At 35.7% G+C, this 18,785-nt stretch overlaps 1 protein-coding gene across 12 annotated transcripts in view; it reads left to right on the top strand.

Moving 5' to 3' along the window:
- The first annotated feature begins 3,238 nt into the window (after positions 1–3,238).
- LOC101209319 (phosphoinositide phosphatase SAC4) overlaps positions 3,239–18,785 on the top strand; it is a 91,954-nt gene continuing 76,407 nt past the window's right edge. For 3 of the 12 annotated variants that reach the window (XR_004216452.1, XM_031885087.1, XM_031885088.1), the window contains exons 1-6: positions 3,242–3,977; positions 4,597–4,801; positions 4,898–5,063; positions 10,057–10,279; positions 10,658–10,734; positions 18,541–18,728. Coding sequence is in view for 7 of the 12 variants with exons in the window: in XM_031885087.1 (XP_031740947.1) it covers positions 3,786–3,977; positions 4,597–4,801; positions 4,898–5,063; positions 10,057–10,279; positions 10,658–10,734; positions 18,541–18,728 (1,051 nt within the window). In the remaining 5 variants the exon portion in view is untranslated. Of the gene's footprint in view, positions 3,978–4,596; positions 4,802–4,897; positions 5,064–10,056; positions 10,280–10,657; positions 10,735–18,540; positions 18,729–18,785 lie in introns of all 12 variants that reach the window. The other 9 variants (XR_004216454.1, XR_004216453.1, XR_004216451.1 and 6 more) reach the window with 7 other exon arrangements.

The following is an 18,785-nucleotide window of genomic DNA, read 5'->3' as shown; positions in this document are numbered from 1 at the left end:
CATTGATTTAATTTGTTTAGGTGTTTGGAAAGTTAAAATAGTACATCTGTTGTATTGGATTAAAAGCTTGTCTAAAGGCTATAAATATAGACATTTGCTCCTATTACTTTTCTCTATGGTTGGGAAGCTAAACACTCGGATTCAATTTAGTTAACCCTTTTTTTCTAAAATCCCTTTAATCTTGTATATCTGATCTCTTTTCTCAATTTTTTTGTTTTGTTTTTATCATGTCAAATAATTGAATTTAAATACTGAAGAACCCAAATTTTAAAGTAAAAAGAAAACGCAATTAATTCTCCCAATATAATAGATAACTCCACAAACAACAAACATACATAAAATGAAAACTAGTCTTGACCTAAACAAATTATAAATGAAAGATCAATGTAAATACAGCCCAAAAAATAAAATACAAAATACCTAATTCAATATTCAAATATCTCCAATAGACATATGCATGCTTTTTAAACTCATTTTTTTAGAAAAAAAAAAGTGAAGAACTTTTTTCATAATTAATCAATTATGGCTGAGTATTGACCACAAGATCTTGATGTGTGGTAGATATGAATTTCCAACCTAACTCAAACTATTTTTAGTTCCGCTAAAGAGTTTATGTGAAAGATTACATTGTTGTCCAGTTTTTGCCGTCCATAATTATTGATCCTCATTTTTATGATTCTAGGAATGCTAAGATGTCTATAAGAAACAATAACTAAATTATCTCGATTTGAAAAACTACCTTTTATCTTCTAAAAAAATCATGTCCATGATGCATCATTTTCAGAATCTACAATAGCAAATGCAAGAGGAAAAATTTGATTGTTACTATCTTGTGATGAATATGTTAATAGGATGCCACTAAACTTACACTTAAAAAATGAGTTATCAACGTAAATGGTGGGTCTACAATATTTCTACCCTTCAATTGATACACCAAAAGCCATAAAGCAAAATTTGAATTGGATCACTATCATCCATCTTTAAAGCAGTCCATGTACCTATAAAAAAATACAAAATATTTCTATCAGCACCAACAAAAGAAAATAGATAGACAATGATAACATCTTTGTCTATCTAAGATAGATTGTGATATTTGTCTATCTCCATCTATTTGAAAATGAATGTAAATTTGATATAGAAAGTTGATCATATTTAGGTTAGATTCAACCATTTTATCAAAGAAACTTGGAATTAATGTGTGCGATTCAACCGTGTCACCTTTTAATATCTTTACTATGTGTTCTTTTGCCATCTAAGCTTTTTGATAACCTATATTAACTCCAAGATTTGTACAAGCCTTATGGATAATCACTTTTGGAATGGAACGGTGATTAGGCATGAACCTAAAATCATCTATCAAGCAACAACCAATTACTCGTGAAGAAGCTTGCATGTAACAACTTTGGGTAGTATTCAATAAACAGTCATGGTCATAAATGTATCTTCTTACAATGAGATACCCTAACATACCATTTGCACCCTTCTTGCAAACATCCAAATTAAAGAGACCTCAAATTTGATATTGTAGTTTTTAAATGAAAGTTGTTCTTTCACTACTATTATGCAAAATCACTTTGAAAGCACTTCCTTACTTTCAAATAATTTTTTTACCTTTAAATCACCATGATAAGAAATCTCTCTTATAACTTCATCATTTGAAACATAAGAAGAAAAACCAATATTCAATGACACCTCAATATTATCCTATACACTACTAGAAGAAGACTTTTTCAAAGAATTAACACTTACATGAGCAACTAATGAATGTGTCTACTAATTGCATATTTAGCCAAAGCTAAATACCAAACAACATCGTGTTTTTTTTTTGTATAGGGCATCTCATTTTGAACGTTGTTTTTACCAAAATCCAGTAAAACAAATAATTGTACCAACTCAGCCAATTGAATCTTTTTGTATATTAAACCAACCAAACAATTAAAGCTGATTTAGACATCCACCAAAATTCCAACAACTGAGTAATTCTCATATAAATTGCATCCATTCCATTGACCTCTATAAAAAACCAACTATAGGAATAGACATTGTATTCTATAAAAAGAAATTGCAATTAAGTATTCAATAGTGGTAGAAAGAAATAGATAGACATAGATGATGTTATCACTGAATAAAAGAATAAAACGTGAACGACAATGACAATGAAAGGATAAACGATCATGCAGTGAAATAATATACATTAAAGATTAAACGATCGTGTTGACCATAATAAATTATTGTTTGACCATAGTAAACGATCATATTGAATGCAATAAATGATCTTGTTGAATGTAGTAAACGATCGTGTTGATATAGGTAAACGATCGTGATGGTATTGGTAAACAATCGTGTAGCTCAACGTAAATGATTGTGAAAAACTTCAAACTAACGATTTTCATAATAGAATACAGAATTCTTACAAAAGTATTTAAATCTTCTACACAATTGAAACGAAAACGAAATTTAGAATTCTTACCACAAACAAAAACAAAAACAAAAACAATATAATTCATAATGAAATATAGAATTGTTAACGAAATTTTATAACCTTCTAAACAATTCAACAAAAAATGAAATTTAGAATTCTTACAGAAAACAAACTCACAACAATGATCTTGATAGAGAAGTATAAACGATCTTGATATTGATAGAAATGAGAAAGATGAAGACGAATATTACACACAAAAAAAATCTAAAAGAGTATTTAGATTAAATGAATAAATGACGAAGAGAGTGAATAAATCACAAATAACTTGGGAAATTGATGAATGCCTTATTTTGGAAATATGAATACTATAATATTTGGTTAATTAGGGGAAAATGCAGGAGAGAGAAAAATTAAAAAAAAAAAAGTAGAATGCACGAGAGAGAAAAAAATTAACGTAAAAAATGTGTGAAATTAAAAAAAAAAAAAACAAAAAAGAAAACCTATTTACGTAAATAGTTTTAAATTAATCCATTTTGACTAATTAATTTTTTAAAAAAACTCTAATTATCCGTATCACAAAGCTAAGGTTTTCCAAGTAAATTAAAATAATGACTCGAGATCGGCAACACATACACATACCTTCTCTAATAATATTATTCTTATTTTTAACTTCATTTATATAAATTTAAAAGAAAAAAGAACAATTATGAAATAATATATTTTTGTGGACTGTGGACGGCAGGCACGGTCACCCAAATTGGGGTCTTCATTCCATTCCCTCTCCTGCCCATCCCTGCCCCTGGATCTGCCCGAATCATTCTTCTCCCTCTCCCATCTGTATCTCGCTTTAAACTAAAAATTTAATAACAAACTTCAACAACAACAATAATTACCTACCACTTCCTTCTTTTTCCTCTCCTAAAGAAACCTTCATTATCTCTATCTTTCTATATATGTATATATGTAGTTGTGTAGTTGTGTACATTATGGAGTGAAATGTTGTTTTGTTGAGTTGTTAATCATTTGGTTTCCGTTAGTAAATGAATGATTATACGATCAAGAACCGAATCCAGTTGTTCTATTTTTGTGCAAATCATTCTATGTTGTATTTGAAGCAGCCTAGCGTCTTTGTTGGGGTTGATTTAAGGTGTCAGCAGTTGTGAATTCGTGGTTTCTGGGTTCTGGGTTCTGGTTGTAGATGATTATTATTTGATTTGATTTGATTTCATATCATATCATTTTCCTTTCTTTCTTTCACTTCACTTCAATTCAATTCAATTCAATTCAATTGTGTGATTTGCATGCCCTTCTCCTAGTTTCCCTGAGCCTGGGCCTGTGCTGCAAGGCTCGGGGAATCTGTAAAATGGCTTCCTCAGAGACTGATCCCTTCTCCTCCTCTAATCCAACCGCGTCCTCTGAGAATAACTCATTCTCAACATTTCCTCTCCCATCATCAGAAAATGATGTATACTCCAACTCTGCCGCATCTTCTGATGACCTCCGTTCTGCCTCTCCTGTTTGTATGCACAAATTCAGGCTTTATGAGACTCGATCGGTAACTACACTTTCTTTTCAGTTCTATCTTTACATCCCATTTCCCCATATTCATCATACTGTTCACTCGTACTCTTTTTTCCTTTACCCTCTTACTCTTCATCTCTCCTTGGTTGTGCTTTTAACCAGTAACTTTGTAATATGCTTTACGTTTTTGTCATGCTAATTCATACGGTTCCTATTACAGCCTATAGCATTCGTACATATTTCTTCTGTTTGCTGTTCTGTAACTTATAGCTACCTACGTATTCACACATTTCCTAAACATATTACTATGCAGCTTAAAAGTTTTGAGAGAATTTTCTTCTGTAGTAACGTTTCTATGCTTTTGGTCATCAACTTTCCATGATTCTGTTATTTATGTGATAACTGATATTGTCTTATTGAGGCAATTTGATTGTGGTGGCATTAGTAGATAAATTCCTATCTTTTTTATTTTTCTTCCTTCCCTCTAAACAGATTCTTTCTTCTGTTGACTGTAGAATCTTGGTTTAGTAAAGGTTGAAGAAACGTTATGTTGGTGATGTATGTCACTTCTTGATGTGGTGTGGTGTGGCTGTCTAACTGTATTTATGTATTTGTGGTAGTATTCCCATTTATGCTTCTTTCCTTGGTTCTAGAAATTTTACATGGTAGGAAGGGACAAGAGTAGAACATATTGGAGGGTGCTCAAAATTGATAGGATGGATTTGTCCAAGCTAAACATACGTGAAGATTCTGCTGTATATACAGAAAATGAATGTTCTGATCTGCTGAGACGGATACACGAGGGTAATAAATCTACTGGAGGACTGAAGTTTGTATCCACTTGCTATGGTATTGTTGGTAAGCCAAATCTTATCTTATCTGTAAGGTTCTAATTTTGCTATAATAATGTGATATTTTTATTGCAATATCATTGTTTCTTTCTTTTTGTTCTAGGATTCATTAAATTTCTAGGACCTTATTACATGCTGCTTATTACAAAGAGACGTCAAATTGGTACAATATGTGGTCATCCTATATATGGTGTTTCCAGAAGTGAGATGATTCCACTTCCAAATGCTGCTGTTTGGTCCAGTATAGCCATTCCAAAGAATGAGAACAGGTTCTTAGTTAATTTCATTGCTTGGTGTTTATTTCTAAGTGGTATAGTAGGAAGGAACAGCAACTGTTGCTCATAGTGATTTCTTTGGCTCTTCTTATTCTTCTAATTTTTGGTGTTCCTTGGTGTTTATTTCTAAGTGTACAGGAGAAAGAGCAAAAAAATAAATTAATATTTCCAAAAACAAAAACAATATATTAAATATCTTCAAGATATAAGAATTGGAAGCTCAAAATAATAAATACAGCCTCTCCTATTTGTTCTAATAAGATCACTTTGGAATCCCAATAGTCATGGCCAGATCCACAAACAAATGATGAAGGGGTTGCGTTTTTATCCCCTGTTTTTCATTCTTCTCTAGACTATGTTTCATCTCTTCATTCTAAGAAACGAAGGAAGTTCTCTCCCCTCTCTCCTCTCTCCTCTCTCCTCTTTCCTCCTCGGCAGCCAGCCCCTCCGGCCACCACCAACTCTTTCAGAATGGAGGTTTTTGGCTGCAAGATCAGTCTCATTACTGCATATGAAACGAAAACAATTATTGCATCATTGAAGACGTGGAAGCCCATATCTCTCCTCCCTCCTCCCTCCTCCCTCCTCCTTCATCATTCTCCCCGGTTCAGTCAAACCTCTCCGACCAGCCCCTCAACATGGAAGTTGCTAGCTGCAAAGTTAATCAATCTCATTACTGTATGTGGAAGGAGAAAGAAGACTTTATTATTGTAGATGTGGAAGCTAAAAAATCCATTTCAATCTCCGAAGCTCAACTCCGATGGACTTTGCACACTATTTCTACTCTCCTCAATAATCCAGTAGACCGCTTCTTCAAGAAAGATGGTGAAATTGACAGAGGGCGAATGAAAATCTTCAAGTTCCAAGGCAACTCGGGGTGGATCCTCAGCTGTGACATTTGGCCTTACTAAGGAGGTCATTCTACCCTTAGAATATGCTCCGGAATCAATATGCAAGGTTGGTCCTCCTTCTTTAGAATGCTGGATAAGTATGTAAACATAGTAGATTACGCCCGTTGGTTCTCAACCCTTTCTACCAAAGCTCCCTTCCAACCTTCAATGGAGAAACAAAGTTATGCTGCTACTGTTAAATCCAAAATCTCCAACCATTCAGTACCTAAATCTGGAAGAATGGAACCAGGCCTGAATTCCATCCTTCAAGATCCTTCTCAGGGTTCAGTTTGCCATGCCCTTCTATCAAAAAACAATGGTTAATTAAAAACCATGATGTGGCTAAGCTAAACTTTGATAACCTTTAGATTATCTCAAAACTTTTTGCTTCTGATGATTGCAGATGGATTTGCAAATTTCTGGAATCAAAATTCCAATCCAACATTGTTATAAACCTCCTTTATGATGACAATGCTCTTATCAGCCTTGATCAAGGCTCCCTTAGTGAATTAATTGGTGCAGTAGGTAAATGGCAGGCATGGGGTAAATTTCACCTTAAATTTGAAAGATGGGACAGCTTGAAACATAGTAGGCCACTGATGTTGAAAGGCTATGGAGGTTGGATTAAAGTGAAGAATCTTCCTCTTGATTTCTGGTGTAGAAGTATTTTCGAAGTAATTGGAGACCATTTTGGAGGACTCATAGAAATAGCCACTGAAATTTTACCAATTGTAGTGAAGCTCACATTAAGGTCAAGAAGAATCAATTTGGTTTTGTTCCATCAACCATTGAAATTTCAGATCAAAAGAGTCATATTCTACCACGCACCTTATTTCTGATGTTCCTCTCGGGGTTTTTGGGTGCACTGCCTTTGTCCAAAGTCGTGGCCCTAAACCAAAATAAGTTTACCCCTTGTGCACATAAATGTATCTTTATTAGGTACCCCCTTCACCAACGAAGTTATAAATTCTTCCACCTTCCCAAAAATACTACATCTTCATGGATGTAACCGAGTTTGAAATCAAGGACTTGGGAAGCTTGATATATTTTCTTAGAATTTGAGGTGGCAAGATCTAAGGATAGTATTGTCATTTCTCAAATGAAAATATATTTTAGTTTTGGTAAAGGAGACTGAAAATCTTAGGTGTAAACCTGTTGAAACACCTATGGATCCATATCTAGGCAAGACCTAAGTGAAGTGATTAGTCCAGTTGACGAGGATATGTATCAAAGGCTGGTGGGAAAGTTGATTTACTTACCACATACCAGTTCATACATATCATATTCTATAAGACCTTGAATCACCAATTGGCCCAACATATTAAACTTATGGGTGAAGGTAAATTTAATCATATATTGTCTTGAAAGGCATCAGAAGTGGAAATGAATATTAACTGGGGAGGAAATAACAATGTTGGGTTTGAACACAGTGTTGAAGACTTGATACTCACTAGGGCTTATTCGAAAGTAGGGGAAATTTGGTCCGAAAGATCTGGGAATAAAGTTTATGTTGTGTTGAATGTCAAGTAGTGGAAGTAGGTCATGAGGAACTTTCTTTGATTTCTTGTTGCGACTTATCAATGAAACGAGCCACTTGTTGACTATCACTCTTGGCTAAATTGTTTCTAGCACTCAAACGATGGAATTCTTCTGTGTAGTCTTCAATTGATCAAGCTCCTTGTTTGCTATGTTGAAATTGGTTGTGAAGAAGTCGCTCATGGTTAGCCGGTAAGAAGTGCTTCATGAGTTTCAGTATTTTAGGCCAACTAGTGATAGGTTTTTTGCCATACATATGTCGATTGCCTTGAATAGGATCCCACCATGTCGATGCACCACTTTTAAGTTTCAAAGAAACAAGTTTCACCTTTTTGTGTTCCAGGGTGGCCATATAATCAAAGAAATTTTCAACGTTTTTCACCCAATCTAAAAAGGTTTCTATATTAATCTTGCCATTGTACGGGGTATGTTGATTTCATTTTGAAGTCATGTTCATGGCGCCACTGTGGTTGTCCTTGCCACTCTTGATATTAGTCTTGATTTTTCCATAGTCTTGTGCTTGTTCAACAGGATTCTGTTGTTGAAACAGTGGGTTATACCTTTGTGGAGAATGCATCATTCTAGCTCGAAAATGTGGCTGTGGACTAGGCAAATCTTAATCTTTGGATGAATCAGAATACAGTCCCAATAAATTAAGCGTGGGTCTATAAGGTGAATTATCTGGCATATGTTGATGGTATGGAATGAGATTAGGCCGCTGCACACCTCTGTTATTAATTCTTTGGTCTTCTTGCTGGTTCTTGGATTCTTGGAGGATTCTCTGGACTATTCGATGCAAATCTTGGTTTTCTTGCAGTATTTACTGCTGATTTTTAGGTCTGTGATGAGCTTCTTGCTGCAGATTTTGTACATTTCCGGCTGCTTGATTCCCTGCCAATGCCTCTTGATGAGTTCTTAGTTGATTTTAAACCATTCGTCCCACGTCCAAGGTCAGCTTCTTGATTGCTTGTCCACATTGCCTAACCTTCAGCTTGTGGTTTGACAAGAGGTGGTGAAGGATGCTTCTGCATCATTGGGTGGGAGTGAAGGAAGAGTGGGGAGTTTACTGAGCCCTTTACTCGTCATGAGGTCCCTTCTCGAGGTCGCTATAATACCAATTGTTGAAGGCTAAAGAGTCTTGGAGAAATCTTGGAAGAATTTTGGAGCAGGAGTTTTATTAATTGTGAATAATGAGAGAATGAAAACATTGATCCCTTTAAATGGACCAAAGGGAAAGGGTGGTTACACAACTAAACTGCCTAACTAGATAACTAAACCTAACCTCCTTTAAAGAGACCCGAAGACGAAGGGTTTTGTCACACTTGTTAAATCTAAAATATTTAAAGGTGAATATAAAAGGTCAAGTACAAGAAATATCCAAAATACCCTTGATAACCCTACATCACACACGATCTCCTGAACCAACTTACTTTGATACAATCTTGAATTTGTAGGGAGTAATATTATTTTTCTATTGGATACGTGTAATTTAGGTCTTCGTTGTAGAAGAAATTCCTCCTTGAAATATAGAAAGAATAAATATAATAATGATAAATATCTTGACAATTGTCATTTATATACAAATATAGGAATTCCAGCACATTGTTAGTTAGCCGTGAACAGTCCAAATGAACATCATCTTTGGGTTATTAACAAAATTTTAAGATACTTGAAAGGAATTCCAGATCATGGGCTACTGTTTAAAAAGTTGTACTAGAACTTCATACTGATGCTAGTGGCTGGAGATTTAACTGATCGAAGTTCTACATCTGGATATTGCTCTTATGTTTGGGGCAACTTAGTCACTTGGAGAAGTAAAAGGCAGTCAAATTGTTGCTAGATTCAGTGCAAAGGATAAGTATCGAGCACTAATTTTGGAAATTTCTAAAGGAATGTGGATTCAAAAGTTTTTAAATGAGCTAAGGATAAAACTCAAAATTCAATCAAATTATTTCGCGACAGTCAAGCAACAAGCAACATAGTGAAGAATCCTATACACCATGAGAACGAAACAATATCGAGATAGATCGAAATTTCATATCTGAGAAGGTTAACATGAACTTAGTGGAACTAAACTATATTCCATCTTGCCATCAAATTGCCGACATTCTTACCACAACTTTATTGAGAAGAAATTTTGATGAATTTAATTCCAAGCTTGGATTGTATTCTATATATATCTTTTAATTCCTAGCCAAGGGGATTGTAGTTTTGTGTAAATTTATTTATATCTTTTAATATTTTTAGATGTCCTTTTCTTTTCTAATGAATTCCTTTGTTAGTATTTGGCTTCGTTTTATACTTACCCATTATTTGGTCTTGTCCAAAAATAAGAGAAAATATACAATTTCTCCAAAAATCAATAGTTAGGTTTATCATTTTCTATATTGTATTTTGAGCATTAGTCTCTTTTCACCACTACAATGAAAAGAGTTGTTTCCATTTCAAAAAAATCCTGTCTTATCTGGATTTTTGATGTAGGAAACTTAATGGTGGGCTTACTGTAAGCATTACAACTTAGTTAATCTGTTATTTATTTTTCGTTTGTTTGGTGATGTTAGATACAAGAAGCTCCTATGCTCGGTGGATCTCACAAAGGACTTCTTCTTTAGCTACTCATACCAAGTTATGCGTAGTCTACAAAAGAATATCTGTGATAATGAAACAGGTCACGCTCTTTATGAAACCATGTTTGTGTGGAATGAATTTTTGACTCGTGGAATCCGAAACCACTTGCATAATACCATTTGGACGGTTGCTTTGGTCTATGGCTTTTTCAAGCAGGTGAGTAATTGGTGCTTCCGGGATATCCTTCTGATAGCGTTGGAATCAAATAGTTTAGTGTGTGGACTTGAAAAACCTTGCCTTTAATCAATTGGTGAATTATTATTATTATTTTAATTCATTTTTTAAAGTTTCATTCTTTCTTTTATGAAATCTTGTTCTATAATTAAACAAGAAAGTAGTTGGGAATTTGTTAATATTTGATTGATTTGTTAGCATATGATTGAAGTCCACGGTGATTGTTCAATAAGACTCACTGGTAGGACAGATAACAATGTTTTATCACTGCACATTTTGTTTGATGAATATGCTTGATGGTTTCATTTTCCATTGAGTATCACGTTATTTTACAAAGGATCCTCTCTTTCTTGCTTATAGGGTACACTATCTCTAGATGGGAGAGATTTCAAGTTGACCTTAATTGCTAGACGTTCTCGTCATTATGCTGGCACAAGGTATGTCCGTTCTGCTTCTAACCTCAAGTCTCTACACTTCTCATTTGATTTCTAACTGTTTGAAAAGGAAACAAGAACTTTCAACGATGAAATGAAAAGATACTAATGCTCAAAGTACATAAATCTCGAAGGAAGAAAAGAAAAGAATGTGATAGACCACCAATTCTAATACATATAGCATAAGGAAGACAAGTTGAATGATACATGCACATGCGATGGATGTGGAGGAAGTGGAAACCACCTCAGTGGGGACCACAGTTAGTTACATTGGGGGAGGTTAAAAGGGAGAGATAGAAGGAAAGATGGGGTGGTTAATTAGTTTATGGAAATGCAGGGCTGTAATTTCCTTGAGAGTAGGGAATGCAGAAAATGTTCGGTTTCTGTAGTCTGTAGCAAGTTATTTCCATTATCGTGAAGTACTATTATGTTTGATGTTTTATGTTGAACTTGGTTAATTTCTGTATTAGTTCTTGTGTTGTTCTTTGTTTTCAAGGTTGTGTTATTACAGTTTTCTGTAAAAGTTTGGCTGTTTAATAAAATAATAGAACTCGCTACTTGGTGTTCTATCATTTTGGTATCAGAGATTCGAATCTATGCAACGTTTTCGCCATGGCTCAAAAGCGAATTGAGGAAAAGTTGGAAACGATTGATCAAGAGATACTTGGCATTCGGGTAGAGTTACATGGATTACCATCTATTAAGGAAGATATTGATAGAACACTGATATAGTGTTTCTATTTTATTGATATCTCAAACAGAAAATTACAGTATAAAAGCAGTAAAAGAAAAGTAAAAGAACTCTAACCCTCAAAGAAAAGTAAAAGAACTCTAACCCTCTGCCCTTCCTCTCTTTCAAGGAATGTTGCAGCCCTAATTCTTCACCAAATTCTTCGTACCCTTCTTCCCTCCTCAACTTTCTATTTATAACCAACTAACTACCAACAAATCTAATTACCCTTTTACCCTTACCCTATACTAATCTAGGTATCTAACAGATTTTTCATCGTTAGCAAAGAGCATTGTGTAAAGATACTGATAGTATCTTATTTTATTGACTTGAATGTACGAATTACAATATCAAATAATCAAAGAAAAATTCACACACTCCTATCTAAACCTCAATCTAATCAGAACAGATCAGAACAAGGCAAACAAAATATGGAAAAACTCCTAACAATGTAAACGACCAAACAACTATTAAATAAACTTGATGTCGATCCTCTGCTTCTCTCAAACTGAAACACGACAGCCTCTCCTACTCTGAAGTATTTTTCTTCCCCCCTCTTTCCTCCTCCTTTCTCCCTTTTAATCTGTTTTGCTCACTGACGATTGTGAAAGATCTTCCCCGATATTCTCTCCCCCTATAATCTTGCGTGGGTTGATATTTCTGTTACCATTATTTTTCCTGCTATATTTAAATAATATCAGTGGCCTAGCACATTGAAAGGCTGGGTGTGCAGGCTGAATAACAACAGCAACATCAACAAACTTTCATGAAATATATTGAAGGAGTGATTAAGGGAAAGACAACATGGGAAGAAGTTCCCGAAGGTTCATCCAACAAGAAAGAAACTATGATTGATGTCAGTAATTCATTTGTGATGGGAGGAAAATCTGAAGAAAAACACACCAAGTTGGAAGGAGAAGAATTTGCAAGGGACCGAAGCAAATTCAAGAAAATTGACATGCCAGTTTTTGTGGGTACTAATCTGGGATTTGTGGTTATTTATAGCAGAGCGTTATTTTCAGATACACAAACTTACTGAATCAGAAAAGATGACGGTGTCAATCATTAGTTTTGATGGAGCAGCCTTGGATTGGTATAGATCTCATGAAGATCGTGAACCGTTTGTTAATTGGGAAGATTTAAAGAGAAGACTTATTATTTGATTTCGATCAGGCCGTGAGGGATCAATCTTGGGCAGATTTTTAACAATAAAGCAAGGCACTACAGTGGATGAATACATAAATTTATTTGATAAATTGCTGGCACCTTTGCTTTTTTTGTAGAAGACAATCACAGGAGAGACATTTATGAATGGTTTGAAACCTTGGATTAAGGCAGAAATGGAATGTTGGAAGCTTGTTGGGCTTGCTCAAATGATGAAGTTGGCCCAAACGATTGAGAACTTAGAGGTGATAAAGAGTGAATCAAACTTCAAATGTGCAGGGGATGGTAAAACCTAGGTTTCTATTGTAATCTAGAATTCAATGAAGTATATTTCTTATTCATATTGAGTCAAATGAAAGTTACATATTTATATAGAGAATAAAATAAATCCTAGACACTATGTACAATTACAATAAAGGACATATGTTATATATATATATATATCATAACATTCCCCCTCAAGTTGGAGCAAATATGTCGATCATGCCCAACTTGTTGCACAAATAGCTTATCCTTGCTCCATTTAAAGCTTTAGTCAGAATATCTCCCAATTGTTCTCCACTCTTCATATATCTTGTGGACACCAACCCATCTTGGATTTTCTCACGAAAGAAGTGACAATCCACCTCAATGTGTTTAGTTCGTTCATGAAATACTCGATTAGATGCAGTATGAAGTGCAGCTTGATTATCACACCATGATTTAGCTGGCACGTAATACTGAAGCCTATCTCAGATAATAGTTGGTGAATCCATACTATTTCGCACACAGATTGTGTCATAGCTCTATATTCTGACTCAGTACTCGAACGAGAAACAACATTTTGTTTCTTACTCTTCCATGATACTAAGTTTCCACCTACAAAGACACAATATCCAGAAGTTGATCTCCTATCCTCACGAGACCCCGCCCAATCAGCATCGGAAGAACATTCAACTCTCGTATGTCCATGATCTTTGTATAAGATCCCACGTCCAGGAGTAGCTTTTATATAGCACAAAATCTGCTCTACTGCAGCCCAATGATCCACTGTAGGGGAGACATAAACTGACTTACAACACTTACAAAATAAGCAATGTCTGGTCGAGTCACTGTTAAGTAGTTCAACTTCCCAACTAATCTCCTATATCTCTTGGGATCTTTACATAATTATCCTTCTTTAACAAGTTGTTGATTTGGCATCATCGGAGTGCCACTTGGTTTGGCTCCTAATTTTCCTGTCTCAGACAACAAATCAAGTACATATTTTCGTTGAGACAAATAAATATCTTTCTTGTTTCTCATCACCTCAATGCCCAAAAAATATTTCATTTGGCCCAAATCTTTTCGTATAAAACTTACCCTGAAGGAAAGTTTTGAGAGACGAAAAACCCGATGCATCATTTCCAATAATAACAATATCATCAACATATACAACTAGTAGAATTATACCATTATTAGATCGGCGATAGAAAACCGAATGATCGAATGTACTCTTCACACCAAAGCATACAAGAGCTTGATTAAACTTACCAAACCATGCATGAGGACTCTGTTTCAAACCATACAAAGATTTTCGAAGGCGACATACTTTATCACTCTCCCCCTGAGCAACAAACCCGGGTGGTTGTTCCATATAAACTTCCTCTTGAAGATCATCGTGCAGAAAAGCATTCTTAATGTCAAGTTGATGCAAAGGCCATTTATGGGTAGCAACCATGGAAAGAAATAGGCGAATGGAAGTCAATTTGGCAACTGAAGAAAACGTATTCAAATAATCAATTCCATAGATTTGAGCATAACCTTTGGCAACAAGGCAAGTTTTTAATCGAGCCACTGTTCTATCAGGATTCATCTTGACAGCAAACACCCATCTACAACCAATGGCCTTCTTTCCTGCAGGACGAGATACCAAATCCAAAGTACCATTATAATCTAAAGCAGAATGAGATAAAACTTCATGAACAGAGTTAGGAATAGATGTGGAGTCAAGAGACGTGATAAAAGCATATGTGGGGGGGGGGGAGATAACTAGTGATAGGAAACAAAGGAAGAAACGGGGTAAGTACACTTGCGTTTACCTTTGCGAAGAGCAATGGGAAGATCATCACTTGGCCTCGGATCGCATGATGAAGGAAGCATTGATGGAGGACATGAGTCTGAAGGTTGTGGTGGAGGTCGTCGAGAGTAGACTCGAGGAATCAACCGGCGGGAAGGAGGCACATCAATGGAAGAGGATGGTGTGCGAGAGGTAACCTCATATATAAAAAGATTGTCATCCTCCCCCTGACACGAACTTGATGGTGATTAAGTAAAGGGTGTATCCTCAAAAAATGCAACATTAGGCGAAACAAGATACCTTTTAAGGGTAGGACAATAACACCCTTTTTGAACATGTGAATAACCCAAGAAGATATACTTCAAGGATTTGGGATCTAACTTAGTATGATGAGGACAAACGTTGTGAACAAAACAGACAACCAAATATGTTAGGAGCAATAGGAAACAAATTCTTGGTAGGAAAAAGAACACGGTAGGCAATCTCACCATTAAGAAGAGAGGAAGACATTCTATTAATCAAAAAACAAGTTGTGGAGACAGCATCTGCCCAAAAGATTTTCGGAACATGCATTTGAAACGATAAAGCACTTGCAGTTTCAAGTAAATGCCTATTTTTCCGTTCTGCAACACCATTTTGAGATCGAGTGTCAGCACACGAAGACTGAAGAAAAATGCCATGTTCACACAAGTAAGAGCCAAGAGAATGAGAAAAATATTCACCCGCATTATCAGTATGCAATGTTTTGAGAGAGACATTAAACTGATTTTTTATTTCAGTATGAAAGGCACAAAAGTGAGATAATAACTCGGAACGATTCTTCATTGAATATAACCAAGTTAGACGAGAATGATCTTTAACAAAAGTAACAAAATAACGAAAGCCTGTTTGAGATACAACTGGACACGGATCCCAAATATTAGAACGAACTAACTCAAATGGAGCAATGGCTCGTTTATCGACTCGAGGACTCGAACTAAGACGATGAAATTTAGCAAATTGACACAAATCACAATTTAAAGAGGACAAAGACCTAAATTCTGGATAAAGTTTCTTCAGCATGAACAAAGATGGATGACCTAAACGACAATGAACTTCAAAGGGAGAGGGAACGATAGGACACACCATAGCTTGCGATACTTGATGATCAAAGAGATAAAGGCCTCCTGACTCATATCCTCTACCAATAATCTTCTTCGTCACACGATCCTGAAACAAGCAATAACCAGAAAAGAACAAGACAACACAATTTAGGTCATGAGTAAGTTGACTAGTAGAAATTAAATTAAGGGATAAGTTAGGCAAATATAACACAAAAGAGAGAGAAAAGGATGGGGTAAGGTGAATAGTCCCAGAGCCAAGAACAAAAGATGTGGAGCCATTTGCCAATGTAACAGATGGAAAAGGGGCAGGGGACAACGGTCTAGAAAATAGGCGAGAATTAATTGTCATATGAGTTGTGGCACCATAGTCTATGACCCATTTGGTAGATGATGTAAGAAGACACTTTGTATTACCTGAGGCAATGGTGGATGCAACCGGAATAAAGGAAGATGACGCTTGTAATGAATCTTGGTAATTCTGAAACTTAGCAAACTCATCTCCAGAAGTAGTAACTGACGCCTCTAGTATATCACATGTGGAGGCTATCTGAGCATGTTGAGATCGTTGACTATTCTTATATAACAATTTCCGACAATCACGTTTCATATGGCCTGGCTTACGACAGTAGTTACAAACAATCTCTACAGAATCTGGTTTTCGATGATCATTACTATTCCTCTAAACATTGCTATCCATCACTCGAGGTGCCCGAGGGTTATTTTTCTTGCTAAAGAGAGCACTACTGGGTTGAGGAATAGACACATTGGTCGGAGAGCTTTCAATGCGAAGAACACGAGTGAAAGCATCATCTAATGATAACACAAATTTCCCTACTTCATCTTCTTATAACCCTACAAATTTTCCTACTTCATCTTATCATAATACTACACTCATAACCATTCCCCAAAATGCATATTATCATAATACTACAACAATAATTTTTCTCCCAAACGCATATTATGATAACACTACTATTATAATCCCTCCCCCAAACACATATTATTATAACAGTACCATTCATATTTCTTCCCCCAAACACATATTACCATAACACTACCAATAACAATCCTACTTCTTTATGGCTCCCTTTGTATAACTCTCTTGTACTTTGAGTTATTATTAATAAAGAAGTTCTTGTCTCCGTTTAAAAAACAAATAACCCAACCCCAAGCACATATTATCATAACACTAGGATTATTATAATCCTAGGATTATCATAATCCTTTTCTTCCATAACTCTTTCCCTCCCCCAAACGCACCCTTAATATCTCAAGAGGGGGTAGACAGACTATGTAAATCAGTTCTGGCCCGCCTTCCCACATACGCCATTCCTGACAATGTGGCTTCTTCCTTGGGAAAGATAGTGAGAAACTTACTCTGGGAAGGACACTCCAGAAGTAAAATAAACCATTTGGCGAATTGGAAAAAGGTTACTCCTTAGTTTGATGGGAGTCTTGGTTTAGGTGGCAAGTTATAAGAAGTATTCATGGTAAAGAGGCCTTTGACTGGCACATGAAAGGCAAATCCAGGAACAGTTTGAAGAGTCCTTGGCTCAGCATCTCAAGAGTTTAGAGGAAGGTGGAACCTTTGGCTTTATATAATCTTGGTAATGGAAGAAGAATTGATTTTTGGACAGATTAATGAACTGGTGACATCCCCCTCAATCTTCAATCCCCTAAGCTATTCAGAATTTCTTTGCTACCTAGCGGCTCAGTTGCTGCTCGTTGAGACGATTCCACTATGTCTTGGTCTATCGTGATTCAAAGACAGTTAAAAGAAGACGAAATTCCAGATTTCCAGTCTCTGCTATATCTTCTTTCTTCTGAAAGGGTGATGGAGTCGGACGATAGTAAATTCTAGTCAATTGATTCGTTAGGCAAATTCTCAGTCAAGTCCCTTTCAGTTCATCTTTCTCCATCGTTCCCGCTAGATAAAGGAACTTTCAAAGCTCTCTGGAAATCTAGCAGTCCAAGGAGAGTTAATATATTGATCTAAGATTATGGCTTTCGGTCGTCTAAATTGTTCCTTGATTATGCAAAGTGTGCCCTTGGTGTGCTCACTACGTATGAAGGACAGTGAGGACCTGTTGCATCTCTTTATTATCTGCCCTTACTCAACCAATTGCTGGGGAAGTTTTCTTTCCCTTTTGGATGTAGGGTTAGTTTTCGATGAAGCTCAAATGTTTTTCAGCTGCTGAGGGGTCCGGTACTGTGAAGGAGACAGATTAATATGGGAGAACATGATAGAATAACTGCTTGCAGAAATCTGGTTTGAACGCAATCAATGAATTTTCCACGACACGGCTAGGGTTCGGGTGAGATTTTTTCTATGGAAGAAGATAGATCTAGTTACGGTGATTAGGGTTCCGTAATGGTGGCTAGGATTCCGAAGACGAAGAAAAATCAATTCTAAAGCTCTGATACCATGAAGCTATGTATGAGAAAATGGAATTTCTTATAATTGAATGGTGAGGAAACTCTTACGTTTATACAAAAGAACTCTTAATCAAATACTAGACTGAAGCAATCAGTCTAAATCTATATGGAAATAAAATATACATAGAATACATAGGGAAACAATCTTAGTAATGTTTAATTTACAGCAGAATTAACAAAGCTTGATTTCTTACACTTTTCCTCCTGGAACTAAATTATTGATTTTTTAATCTTCAGGAGATCAACTACTGACAATTTAGTTGAGTTATTCATTTTATTTTGATGAAGTCTATCCACTGAATTATCGTGTATATATATTTATTTCCCCTATCTTGTAGGTATTTGAAACGAGGTGTAAATGAGAAAGGTAGAGTGGCAAATGACGTCGAGACTGAACAGATCGTTTTTGAGGATGTCCCTGAAGGGGTTTCTATGCAATTAAGTTCTATCGTCCAGAATCGTGGCTCAATCCCTCTTTTCTGGTCACAGGAAACTTCACGCTTGAACTTAAGGCCTGATATTATACGTATGACCTTGATTCCATTGTACTTGTTCTTAATCAGCTTATGTATTGTTCCTTTAA

Source organism: Cucumis sativus, chromosome 5 (assembly GCF_000004075.3).
Source record: "Cucumis sativus cultivar 9930 chromosome 5, Cucumber_9930_V3, whole genome shotgun sequence".
NCBI lineage: Eukaryota > Viridiplantae > Streptophyta > Magnoliopsida > Cucurbitales > Cucurbitaceae > Cucumis > Cucumis sativus.
This window is presented reverse-complemented; position numbering and strand designations above follow the sequence as displayed.